Genomic DNA, 11,355 nt, shown 5'->3' with positions numbered 1-11,355 from the left:
TATAACATGCAAAATGCCGGGCTGGATGAATCACAAGCTGGAATCAAGATTGCTGGGAGAAATATCAAAAACCTTGGATATGCAGATGATACCACTCTAATGGGAGAAAGTGAAGAGGAACTAAAGGGCCTCTTGATGAGTGCGAAGGAGGAGAGTGAAAAAACTGACTTGAAACTCAACATTCAGAAATCTAAGATCATGGCATCTGATCCCATCACTTCATGGCAAATAGAAGGGGAAAAAATAGAAGTAATGACAGATTTTACTTTCTTGGGCTCCAAAATCCCTATGCATGGTGACTGAAGCCATGAAATTAAAAGATGCTTGCTCCTTGGAAGAAAAGATATGACAAACCAGCAGGTGGGCTAAGTCGCTTCAGTCCTGTCCAGCTCTGCATCCCTATGAACCGTAGCCCTCCAGTCTCCTCTGTTCATGAGATTTTCCAGGCAAGAATATTGGAGTGGGTTGCCATGCCCTCCTCCAGGGGATCTTCCTGACCCAGGGATAAAACCCACATCTCTTATGTCTCCTGAGTTTGCAGGCATTTTCTTAAACACTTGCACCCCCGAGAAGCTTAAGATGGCATATTAAAAAGCAGACACATCACTTTGCCGACAAAGGTCTGTATAATCAAAGCTATGGTTTTTCCAGTTGTCATGTGTGATGTGAGAATTGGACCATAAATAAGGCTGAATGCTGAAGAATTGATGCCTTTGAATTGTGGTGCTGGAGAAAGCTCTTGAGAGTCCCTTGGGCTGCAAGGAGGACAAACCAGTCAGTCCTAATAGAATCAACCGTGAATATTCACTGGAAGGACTGATGCTGAAGCTGAAGCTCCAATACTTTGGCCACCTGATGCGAAGAGCCAACTCATTGGAAAAACTCTGATTCTGGGAAAGATTGAGGGCAGGAGGAGAAAGGTACAGCAGAGGATGAGGTAGTTAGATAGCATCACCGACACAATGCACATGAATTAGAGCAACTTTGGGAGATACTGAAGTACAGTGTAGCCTCAGGTACTGCAGTCCGTGGGGTCACAAAGTTTGGACATGACTTAGTGACTGAACAACAATAAAAAAAGTGTTTAAAACCTGTAGATACCAAGTTTTGTAGGAGAACATTACAGCATTATGTCACAGAAAGATCTGGTATACTTATCTTTCAATTTATTTTACAAAGAGAAAAATAATGAGCCACTAACAAGTGAGACTGAACACTTTGGACCAATGACATAGAAAATGTGACATCAGGACAATGCCAGGACACATGGTCTAATAAATGCAATTCTATATGTGGAAGGGACAGGACTGAATATCCTGATCTTCCTCAAAGTCTAATAAATAAGACTCAATTTCAAATTTCAAAAGAATATTTTATTCCTGTATAATTTCATTCAAAATTTAAAACTGAATAGATGCTGAAAGTCAGATGAACTGATTTTTTGTGTCATTTCATGCTGAAGTAATTTTATTTATTGAAAAACCTAAATAGAGTCACAAAACTCAAGACAAAGACAGAGATATATTAATGATTTTGAATAAAATTTCCGTTCACCAAGAAGCCTAAGATTTGCAAGTTTTTTAAAAGAGTCATTACATTCTAGATGGAGAAAAGTAAGAATAGGCTAAATGAACGACCTGTTAGTAGATTACAGAAAGTTTCATAGGCTATAGTAAATTATATCTTAAATAGGATGGCAAAACTATTTTGCTGAATAATTATCAATGTACGTCAACTTGTTTAATATTCAGTTCTCCTCTCTCAAATTTTAATACTGATTGCTTTTTTCATGCCTTCTTTCAGGATCTGCCTAATTTAATGACCAGGGAAAGACAAGCAGACAAAGTAAAGGTTTGTGGCGAGCCAGACTTTTTCCCATGTGCGCACAGACCACGTGGTCTATGAACATGACAACCCCCACTTCCTGTTGCGGGGAGTCACACAGGTACCGGGTAGTAGGTATATGTGCTGCCAGACACTCAAAGACACCGAACTCTCAGCTTGAGGCAGAACTAAGCACATTTGTGCAGGGAAATCCATGCCTCATGCCGCTCTCCAGTCCGCTCTGGGTGTTCATGGCCATCGCCTTCTCTGGTAGGGATGCTTCCAAACACAAGTGCGAGTGTTCAGGGTGAAAGGCCTGCACACAGGCACATGGAGCTTCACAGGGACTTGGGGAAGAAAGGAGGACTGGAGAAAAGCAAGAGTCTTAGGATTTCAGTTTGGTTTTTGGGGGTGTGATCTGAAATGAGTCTAATTCCTACACTATTTTATTCACTGCTTCATCTCTGTTTTCAGATTTTTTTTTTTTCCCACAGGATCTGGTGTGGCCCAGAAAGTTACTCAAGACCAGTCAGATGTATCCAGCCAAGTGGGGCAGTCAGTCACCCTGAACTGTCGGTATGAAACAAGTTGGAGCGCTTACTACCTTTACTGGTACAAGCAACTTCCCAGTGGACAGATGACTTACGTTATTCGTCAGGGTTCAGAAGTGACAAATGCAAGGAAAGACCGCTACTCTGTAAACTTTAAGAAAGCAGATAAATCCATCAGCCTCACCATTTCAGCCTTACAACTGGAAGACTCTGCAAAGTACTTCTGTGCTCTCCGTGACTCACAGTGCTTGAAGTAATAGGAAAAGCTGTACAAAAACCCCGGAGCTTAGTAAGAGAGAGCCCCACTGCTGCAGGACCCCAGCTGAAATGCACACCCGCAGAGCCCAGACAAGAAATGATAGTCCTGTGGTTATTTAAGTTGTGGTCTGGATCAGAAGATTTAGTTCCAGTTAAAGGCACCTTCTACGTTATTTGGAAACAGGTGTCCAGAGTAACTTTCTACTAATATATTCTCCTCTTGAATTTTTGACTTTAAATCAACTGTACAGAATATGTATAAAGTTGTCTAAATTTGAAAATGTGCCCCATAATATTTTAAACTGGCAGTTTTACTTCATCACAAAACTGGGTCTAGTTGTGTGGAATCACCATCAAAACTATTTCCTTAAACGTTTCCTCTTAGACTTTGTGTCAGGGCACAATCAGAAAAGCAGAACCATGGGTGATGTAGAATAAGAGATTAGTTCTAGGGATTAGAACTCAGGCAATGGCTAGAGCTGGTGGATGAGTCTGTACAAAGTTGTTATCTTTATATCTGGTGTTGAGCCTGAATTCACTTTAAGTCAGCTTAGAGTAACACCTATGCTTTTAAACTGTGGTGTTGGATAAGACTCTTGAGAGTCCCTTGGACTGCAAGGAGATTCAACCAGTCCATCCTAAAGGAAATCAGTCCTGAATATTCACTGGAAGGACTGATGCTGAAGCTGAAATTCCAATACTTTGGCCACATGGTGCGAAGAACTGACTCATTGGAAAAGACCCTGAAACTGGGAAAGATTGAAGGTGGAAGGAGAAGGGGACAAAAGAGGATGAGATGGTTGGATGGCATCATTGACTCAATGGACATGAGTTTGAGTAAGCTCCATGAGTTGGTGATGGACACAGAGACCCGGTGTGCTGCAGTCCATGGGGTAGCAAAGAGTCGCACACAACTGAGCAACTGAACTGAACAAAACTGTACTGAGGGTAACATTTGTAAAGGAAAGTCTGATGGGGACAAAAGTATGGCCAAACCATGACAGACAAAGTCACACTTGAACTATGATGACAACTGGAACCCACAGACTTGTCTGTCCCTCACCTCCTTCAGTCTCACAATAGTGGGTGACCTTGAAGAGAAGTGGGTGTCATTTGCCATCATGCTACACACATACTTGGCCCAAGACAAAGAAGATGAGGAGGACATCTCACGGGAAGTGGAGGAGTTATGAGTCAACAATAAGATGAGCTAGTTCAGCAGCAGCAATTTGTAGAAAAAGCATTTGCCAAAATCCAATAGTCAACCATAGTGGAAACTCTAAGAAACACAGGAATAATGGAGAAGTCCTGAACAGCTCTTAGCATGTTTATTGGTAAAAGAATATACTTTTCCCTAAGGAAGGGAACAAAGGGAGAATATCCACTTTACTCACTCTCCTTCAGCACAGTGCTGGACGTTGTAGCCAGTGCAGTAAAGCAAATAAATATATAAACAATCTTTTAAGCCAGAAAGGCAGTCAAATCACCACTATTTTCTATCTATGTAGAAAATCCCAAAGAATATGCCCTCCAAAACTCCTACAACTCTTAAGTGGGTTCAGAAGGTCTCAGGATATATAAGGTAAACACACAAAATAAAATGCATTTTTATATACTATCAGTAAACATGTAGATACCTAAATTAAAAATATAATACTATTTACAATGGCTCAAGAAAGACCCTAAATCCTTAGGCATAAATCTAAGAAAACATGTACAGAACTTATACACAGAAAGCTACAAAACACTGCTACTTCCAAAAAATAAAAATAGCCAATTATTCTAGCTATTATCCTAGAAAGACCAACTTTCCCCCAGTGGAGCTGCATAGGCACTTTTAGAGAAAAAAAAATTGATGGCACATGTATTATGACCTCTTTTTGGACTCGATTCTGTTTATTGACTTCTTTATTTTATCCTCATACCAACAGACCATTCTATCTTAATTACTGGGGCTTCATACACATTTTGAAATCTGGAAATGCAAGTCATGTTTTCTTTGTCTTATTCAAGGCTTATTCTAGGTCTTTGCACTTCCACGTAAGGTATAGAATAGCTTCTACAAAAAGAGATTGAGGTAATTTGATTGGGATTGTGTTGAATTTATGAATTCATTTAGGACAATTGACATCTTAACATACGGAGTGTTTAGATCCATAACCTCTTTATTTATGTCCTCTCTAATTTCTTTCATTAATTTAGGTCCTCTCTAATTTCTTTTGTTAATGTTAAGATTTTTCTAGAGGACTTGCATTGTTGCTGTTGTTTAGTCTCTGTCCCGTCCAACTCTTCGCGACCCCATGGACTGTAGCCCGCCAGGCTCCTCTGTCCATGGGATTTCCCAGGCAAGAATATTGGAGTTGGTTGCCCCTCCATTCTCTAGGGGGTCTTCCCAATGCAGGGGTATTTTCTACATGTACAAACGTATGATGTGTAAATAAAAATAGTCCACCTGGTTGGCAGGCAGACTCTCTACCACTGAGCCACCTGGGAAACAAGGCTACTTATAACAATTTTATCTTTTATTTTGTATAGCTTTTTTACCTTAATTGACCTAAATGCCCAGTATAAAATCCAGAGCTAGGACTAATTGGGTTAAGAAAAATGTGGATACAGGGAATTAATTATGCCCTGAAATAGCCAGAACAGAGCTAGGACACCTGTCAATATGAGAACAGATTTAGTTCAACAGCCAAACAGATGGTACCAACCTCTTGTTTGGGGTTTTGAAAACACTATTTCATTGAACAGCCTTAGGAAATGGTCTTTCCTGACATTAGTGTCTGTAGGTGGCAAGGACTGGTCACCACTGAGTACCAGGCCATGATTTATGTTAGTTACCCCAGATCTCAAAAGTGAGGACATTTCTCATCTCCTATGTGATTTTTATCTCTCAAATCAAAACTATTCTAGAGTTATTGGAGAGGAATCAAGAAGAGGTCTTGCATACCTTATATTAAATTAGTTCCCAAGCATTTGATAAATGACATTTTAATTGCATTTTCTAATGCTTTTGCTAGCCTGGAGAATCCCAGGGATGGGGGAGTCTGGTGGGCTGCTGTCTATGGGGTCACACAGAGTCAGACACGACTAAAGTGACTTAGCAGTAGCAGTAGAAATAAAATTGATTTTTGTGTTTGGTGACTGTATCAATGCACTAATAGGTTCTAGCTCTTAAACAGCTTGTTTAGAGGTACTTTGTATTTTCTACATGTATAAACTTATGATCTGTAAATTAAAATAGTTCTGCTTGTCCTTTTCAAACTTAATGTATCTTATTTCCTTCCCTGGTTTGATCCGAGGCCCTCCATTAGGACAGTGAATAGAAGTAGTGAATAGAAGTACCTGTCTTGTTTGTGATCCTGTAGGGAGTAATATTGACTTTGATATTTTCATTGATACCCTTTATTAGATTTGGGAATTTCTCTTATATTTTTGGATTGTTGGGAGTATTCATCATGCAGAGATGTTAGCCTTTCGTCAAATTCTCTTGATTTTTTAAAAGTAAATTAAGTATATTATTTTGGTTTTCATCAAGCAAAGAAAGATAATGTCACCTCGTATGGTCAAGATATAATCTTCTAAAATTAAAAATTCTGAAAAGAGCCAATAGGCTAAAAAACTTGTTTTTAGATTCTCCATATTTTGGTTTCCATTTTTTGGGTTTTAGTTATTATTTAAAATGCCACTTTGAAATGTTTCATACAATCTTCTAAAAAAATAAGGTCAATGAAACCAAGAAACAAAAGCATTTGGTTTTTTTTTTCTACCTTTTGCTAATATAGTAAAATAATATATTCCTACATAGCTTAAATGAATTCATTTTTAATTGTTCCTATATTTTCAGTAGTAGTAGGTATTGAGTTGTGTGTGTGTGATCCTCCATGTAACAGACTACCAAAGAATATTTATGAATATTTGTTAAATATTTATATGGGAATAATATTTATTCCCATATCATCAGTTTAATTTTCCTCCATCCTAGACTTGTGATGTTTGTTATCCGTTCTTGAATTTTGTCCACAAATATAACCCTCTATTTATCCTGTTGGAGTCTTTGTTTAACTTGACTTCTATAGTATTGAAAGATTGCTTTTGGAATAATTTCAAGAGTTGTTCAGCATAACTTCATTCACTAAGTTCATGAATAACAACTCATCTACTCATTCAGAAAACAGATAACTCTTGAGTGCTTTATGTGTACCAACCTCTCTTTATAAACATTGAATAAACTTTAAATATAGGAAGATAAAAGACAAAAAAAAAAAAAAAAAAACTACAAAGAAGCCAACAACTGAGGGTGTGTGACAAAGAAAAGAGCCAGAAATAATGAAAAAAATTTGTGGAGTGGTTTAGAACTAAGAAAACACAGATGAAAACAGAGGTCATACAACTAAGATGTGTGTATCTCAGTTGTGTCCAACTCTTGGAACACCATGGACTGTAGCCCACCAGACTCTTCTGTGCATGGATTTACCCAGGCAGGATACTGGAGTGGGTTCAGTTCCATTCAGTTCAGTTGCTCAGTCGTGTCCAGCTCTTTGCAACCCCATGAACTGCAGCACGCCAGGCCTCCCTGTCCATCACCAACTACCAGAGTCCACCCAAACCCATGTCCATTGAGTCAGTGAAGCCATCCAACCATCTCATCCTCTGTTGTCCCCTTCTCCTCAGCCCTCAATCCTTCCCAGCATCAGGGCTCAGCTCTTCGCATCAGGTGGCCAAAGTATTGTAGTTTCAGCTTCAACATCAGTCCTTCCAATGAACACCCAGGACTGATCTCCTTTAGGATGGACTTCTTGGATCTCCTTGCAGTAAGGGACTCTCAAGAGTCTACTCAGCTTTCTTTATAGTCCAATTCTCACATCCATACATGACTACTGGAAAAACCATAGCCTTGACTAGATGGACCTTTGTTGGTAAAGTAATATTTCTGCTTTGTAATATGCTATCTAGGTTGGTGATAACTTTCCTTCCAAGTAGTAAGCGTCTTTTAATTTCATGGCTGCAATCACCATCTGATTTTGGAGCCCAGAAAAATAAAGTCAGCCCGTGTTTCCACTGTTTCCCCATCTATTTGTCATGAAGTGATGGGACCGGATGCCATGATCTTAGTTTTCTGAACGTTGAACTTTAATCCAACTTTTTCACTCTCCTTTTTCACTTTCATCAAGAGGCTCTTTAGTTTTTCTTTACTTTCTGCTATAAGAGTAATGTCATCTGCATATGTGAGGTTGTTGATATTTCTCCTGGCAGTCTTGATTCCAGCTTGTGATTCCTCCAGCCCAGGATTTCTCATGATGTACTCTGCATAGAAGTTAAATAAGCAGGGTGACAATGTACAGCCTTGACGTACTCCTTTTCCTATTTGGAACCAGTCTGTTGTTCCATGTCCAGTTCTAACTGTTGCTTCCTGAGCTGCATACAGGTTTCTCAAGAGGCAGGTCAGGTGGTCTGGTATTCCCATCTCCTTCAGAATTTTCCACATTTTATTGTGATCCACACAGTCAAAGGCTTTGGCATAGTCAATAAAGCAGAAATAGATGTTTTTCTGGAACTTTCTTGCTTTTTTGATGACCTAAATCAATCCCTTATGACTATACAGTGGAAGTGAGAAATAGATTTAAAGGACTAGATCTGATAGACAGAGTGCCTGATGAACTATGGACGGAGGTTCATTACATTGTACAGGAGACAGGGATAAAGACCATCCCCAAGAAAAGAAATGCAAAAAAACCAAAATGGCTGTCTGAGGAGGCCTTACAAATAGCTGTGAAGAGAGGCGAAAGGCACAGGAGAAAAGGAAAGATATACCCATTTGAATGCAGAGTTCCAAAGAATAGCAAGGAGAAATAAGAAAGCCTTCCCCAATGATCAGTGCAAATAAATAGAGGAAAGCAATAAAATGGGAAAGACTAGAAATGTCTTCAAGAAAATTAGAGATACCAAGGGAACATTTCATGCAAAGATGGGCACAATAAAGGACAGAAATGGTATGGACCTAACAGAAGCAGAAGATATTAAGAAGAGGTGGCAAGAATACGCAGAAGAACTGTATAAAAAAGATCTTCACGACTAGGATAATCACGAAGGTGTGATCACTCATGCTCACCTAGAGCCAGATATCCTGGAATGTGAAGTCAAGTGGGCCTTAGAAAGCATCACTACGAACAAAGCTAGTGGAGGTGATGGAATTCTTGTTGAGATATTTCAAATCCTAAAAGATGATGCTGTGAAAGTGCTGCATTCAGTATGCCAGCAAATTTGGAAAACTCAGCAGAGGCCACAGGACTGGAAAAGGTCAGTTTTCATTACCATCCCAAAGAAAAGCAATGCCAAAGAATGCGCAAACTACCAGACAATTGTACTCATCTCACACGCTAGTAAAGTAATGCTCAAAATTCTCCAATCCAGGCTTCAGCACTACGTGAACCGTGAACTTCCAGATGTTCAAGATGGTTTTAGAAAAGGCAGAGGAACCAGAGATCAAATTGCCAACATCCGCTGGATTATCGAAAAAACTGGAGTGGGTAGCCACTTCCTTTTCAGGAAGCTAGCCTGATCCAGGAATTGAACCCCCATTGCCTACACTGCAGATTGATTCTTTACTGACTGAGACACCGGGGATATTCAACTTTCAATCTGAGAAACATTTCAAAAAGTTCACATCCTGTGGGAGTTTAGCTCTGCAGTTCATTTGTTCAGTCACTAGAGGGGGCTGCCTCATTTGGAAACAGCGGTCTTTTCTGGCTATCAAGGAAAGGAAGTTTATGTTTTCCATCGATGTTTCACAGAAAAGTGGGGGAAAAAAAAAGATTTTCATCATCTTTAGACAACTTGATTTGATAATCCTTTGTTGAGTGCATGTGGTCAAGGATTCAGGGAATCATGGCCTTATAGCCTAAACCTTTTACATGTACCTCCCTAAACACTGCTTTCCCATTCCCCACTCCAGTTAACTCTTCCTTCCCTATTCCTTACACTCTTTTCTCTTCACTCCCCTTTTTCTGCCAGTATCATCCACCTCCACCCTTCTCCACCCCAGACAGTTTGCTTTCCGTTCTGTCTTTTCTCTCTGTCTCAGCATCTTTGGTGCAGAGCACCTACAAACATGGGCATAGAGGACATAAGGATTAAGGACCATTGTTCAAGGAGGATGAGGAGAATACCATCCGTGTCATCAGTTACTATATCAAGAACAGATGTATTGTGAAATGTCTGCCTCAATGGAGACAGATGCATGATTCCAAGGACCTTTTCAGGACGCTGAGTTCCAATGTCCGAGCTCAAGACGTTTAGTTTTCTGTCCCAATGTTAGTAATATTTCCTGTCCCTCAGAGCAATCACAGCCTACTTTGAAATCTCACATACATTTCCTAGAACGTGGATGGGAATTTTTATCTCAGTACAGTTTTCTGTGATTAAACAATGTTTTCCACAAGCTTCACAGAGCATCAGAAAATGTCTCTGAAGAAGAAATGATAGAACAATGGTTCCGGATAGACACACCATCGTGATCAGTGTTCCTTTTTCAGAGCCAGACTTTAAACTTCACAGAGGATGGCAGCACACACCCTGTGAGTTGGGGATGTCTCTCCTTCTTTGGGGGACTGACTAAAACAGGGCAGGAAGACCTAGACAAGGAACTGCTTGATCATTGGCTGAGCGATCCTGGCAACAACACACTGCAACAGATACCTGCACTGGTGTTAAGTCTCTACTAGCAGCAGTTGTGACTGTTCTCTGCAAACAAGCCTAGGAGCAGACACAAGTCTGAACTCTGAGCCCACAATCCTGGTTTGTCCTTGAAGTATGAGGCTGGTGTTTGGAGTAACTGTTTTTCTGACCTTGGGTAGGTGTTCTGTATCTACAAAGGATGACTTTGAAGCCAAGGAACCATAAAGGGTCATTTGCTCTCTACTTCTCTCCCTATGTTTTATTCAGCATTATAGCAATGGAATTTAAAACAGATCTATGCATTTGCTAGGGAGTACAAACTTCTATATAACAGGTTAATTCATAGCCATGATCCAGAAGAGACATTAGCAGTAAGCATGTTGGAAGAAATCTCTGGGGTTATTGAGCCAAGGACCCCGGGATAAAGCCTATAGAGCTCTCAGATTCTTGCCATGTGTCTTTGGTCCGTATATAATAGGCATCAATAATATTTCTCAGGACATAGATAAAAACACTGGAGTAGGGGATAGGTCAGACAGTTTGGGGAGTGTTGTGCCCTTGATCCACAGAATTACACTGATTTGTTGTCAGGGAATAATTTTATTTTCTTGGCCCTTTAGGGACTGTGATTAATGCTAAGAGCACCCAGCCCAGCTCCATGGATTGTGCTGAAGGAGAGGATATAAACCTGCCTTGTAACCACTCTACCATTGGAGGAGATGACTATATACATTGGTATCGGCAAAATCCCAATCAGAGTCCACAGTATGTCATTCATGGCTTACGAGGCACAGTGAACAGCAGCGAGGCCTCTCTGACCATCTCTTCAGACAGAAAGTCCAGCACCTTGGTCCTGCCCCAGGTCACCCTGAGAGACACCGCTGTGTACTACTGCGTCCTGAGAGAGGCACACTGGGACAGACGGGGCTGCACCTGTGCAATATCTCTCTGGTGGGAAGAAGGTGGGGTGCAGAGTTGGGGGAGCCATCACGAGAGCAAATCTAGAATCATTTGGAAGGAGAATCAGAAGAGCAGTAAGAGATGA

General features: G+C 40.3%; 2 gene segments (V, D, J or C); both read left to right on the top strand.

The window, feature by feature from the left end:
- Positions 1–2,001: 2,001 nt before the first annotated feature.
- Positions 2,002–2,632, top strand: LOC113899491. The segment is given in 2 exon segments: positions 2,002–2,094; positions 2,319–2,632. Coding segments are annotated over 2 exon segments (363 nt in total).
- Positions 2,633–10,400: 7,768 nt separating this feature from the next.
- LOC113899490 lies at positions 10,401–11,355 on the top strand. The segment is given in 2 exon segments: positions 10,401–10,485; positions 10,931–11,355. Coding segments are annotated over 2 exon segments (465 nt in total).

Source organism: Bos indicus x Bos taurus, chromosome 10, assembly GCF_003369695.1.
Source record: "Bos indicus x Bos taurus breed Angus x Brahman F1 hybrid chromosome 10, Bos_hybrid_MaternalHap_v2.0, whole genome shotgun sequence".
Taxonomy (NCBI): Eukaryota; Metazoa; Chordata; class Mammalia; order Artiodactyla; family Bovidae; genus Bos; species Bos indicus x Bos taurus.
Note: the sequence above shows the minus strand (reverse complement) of the source record. Positions and strands in the feature narration are given on the sequence as shown.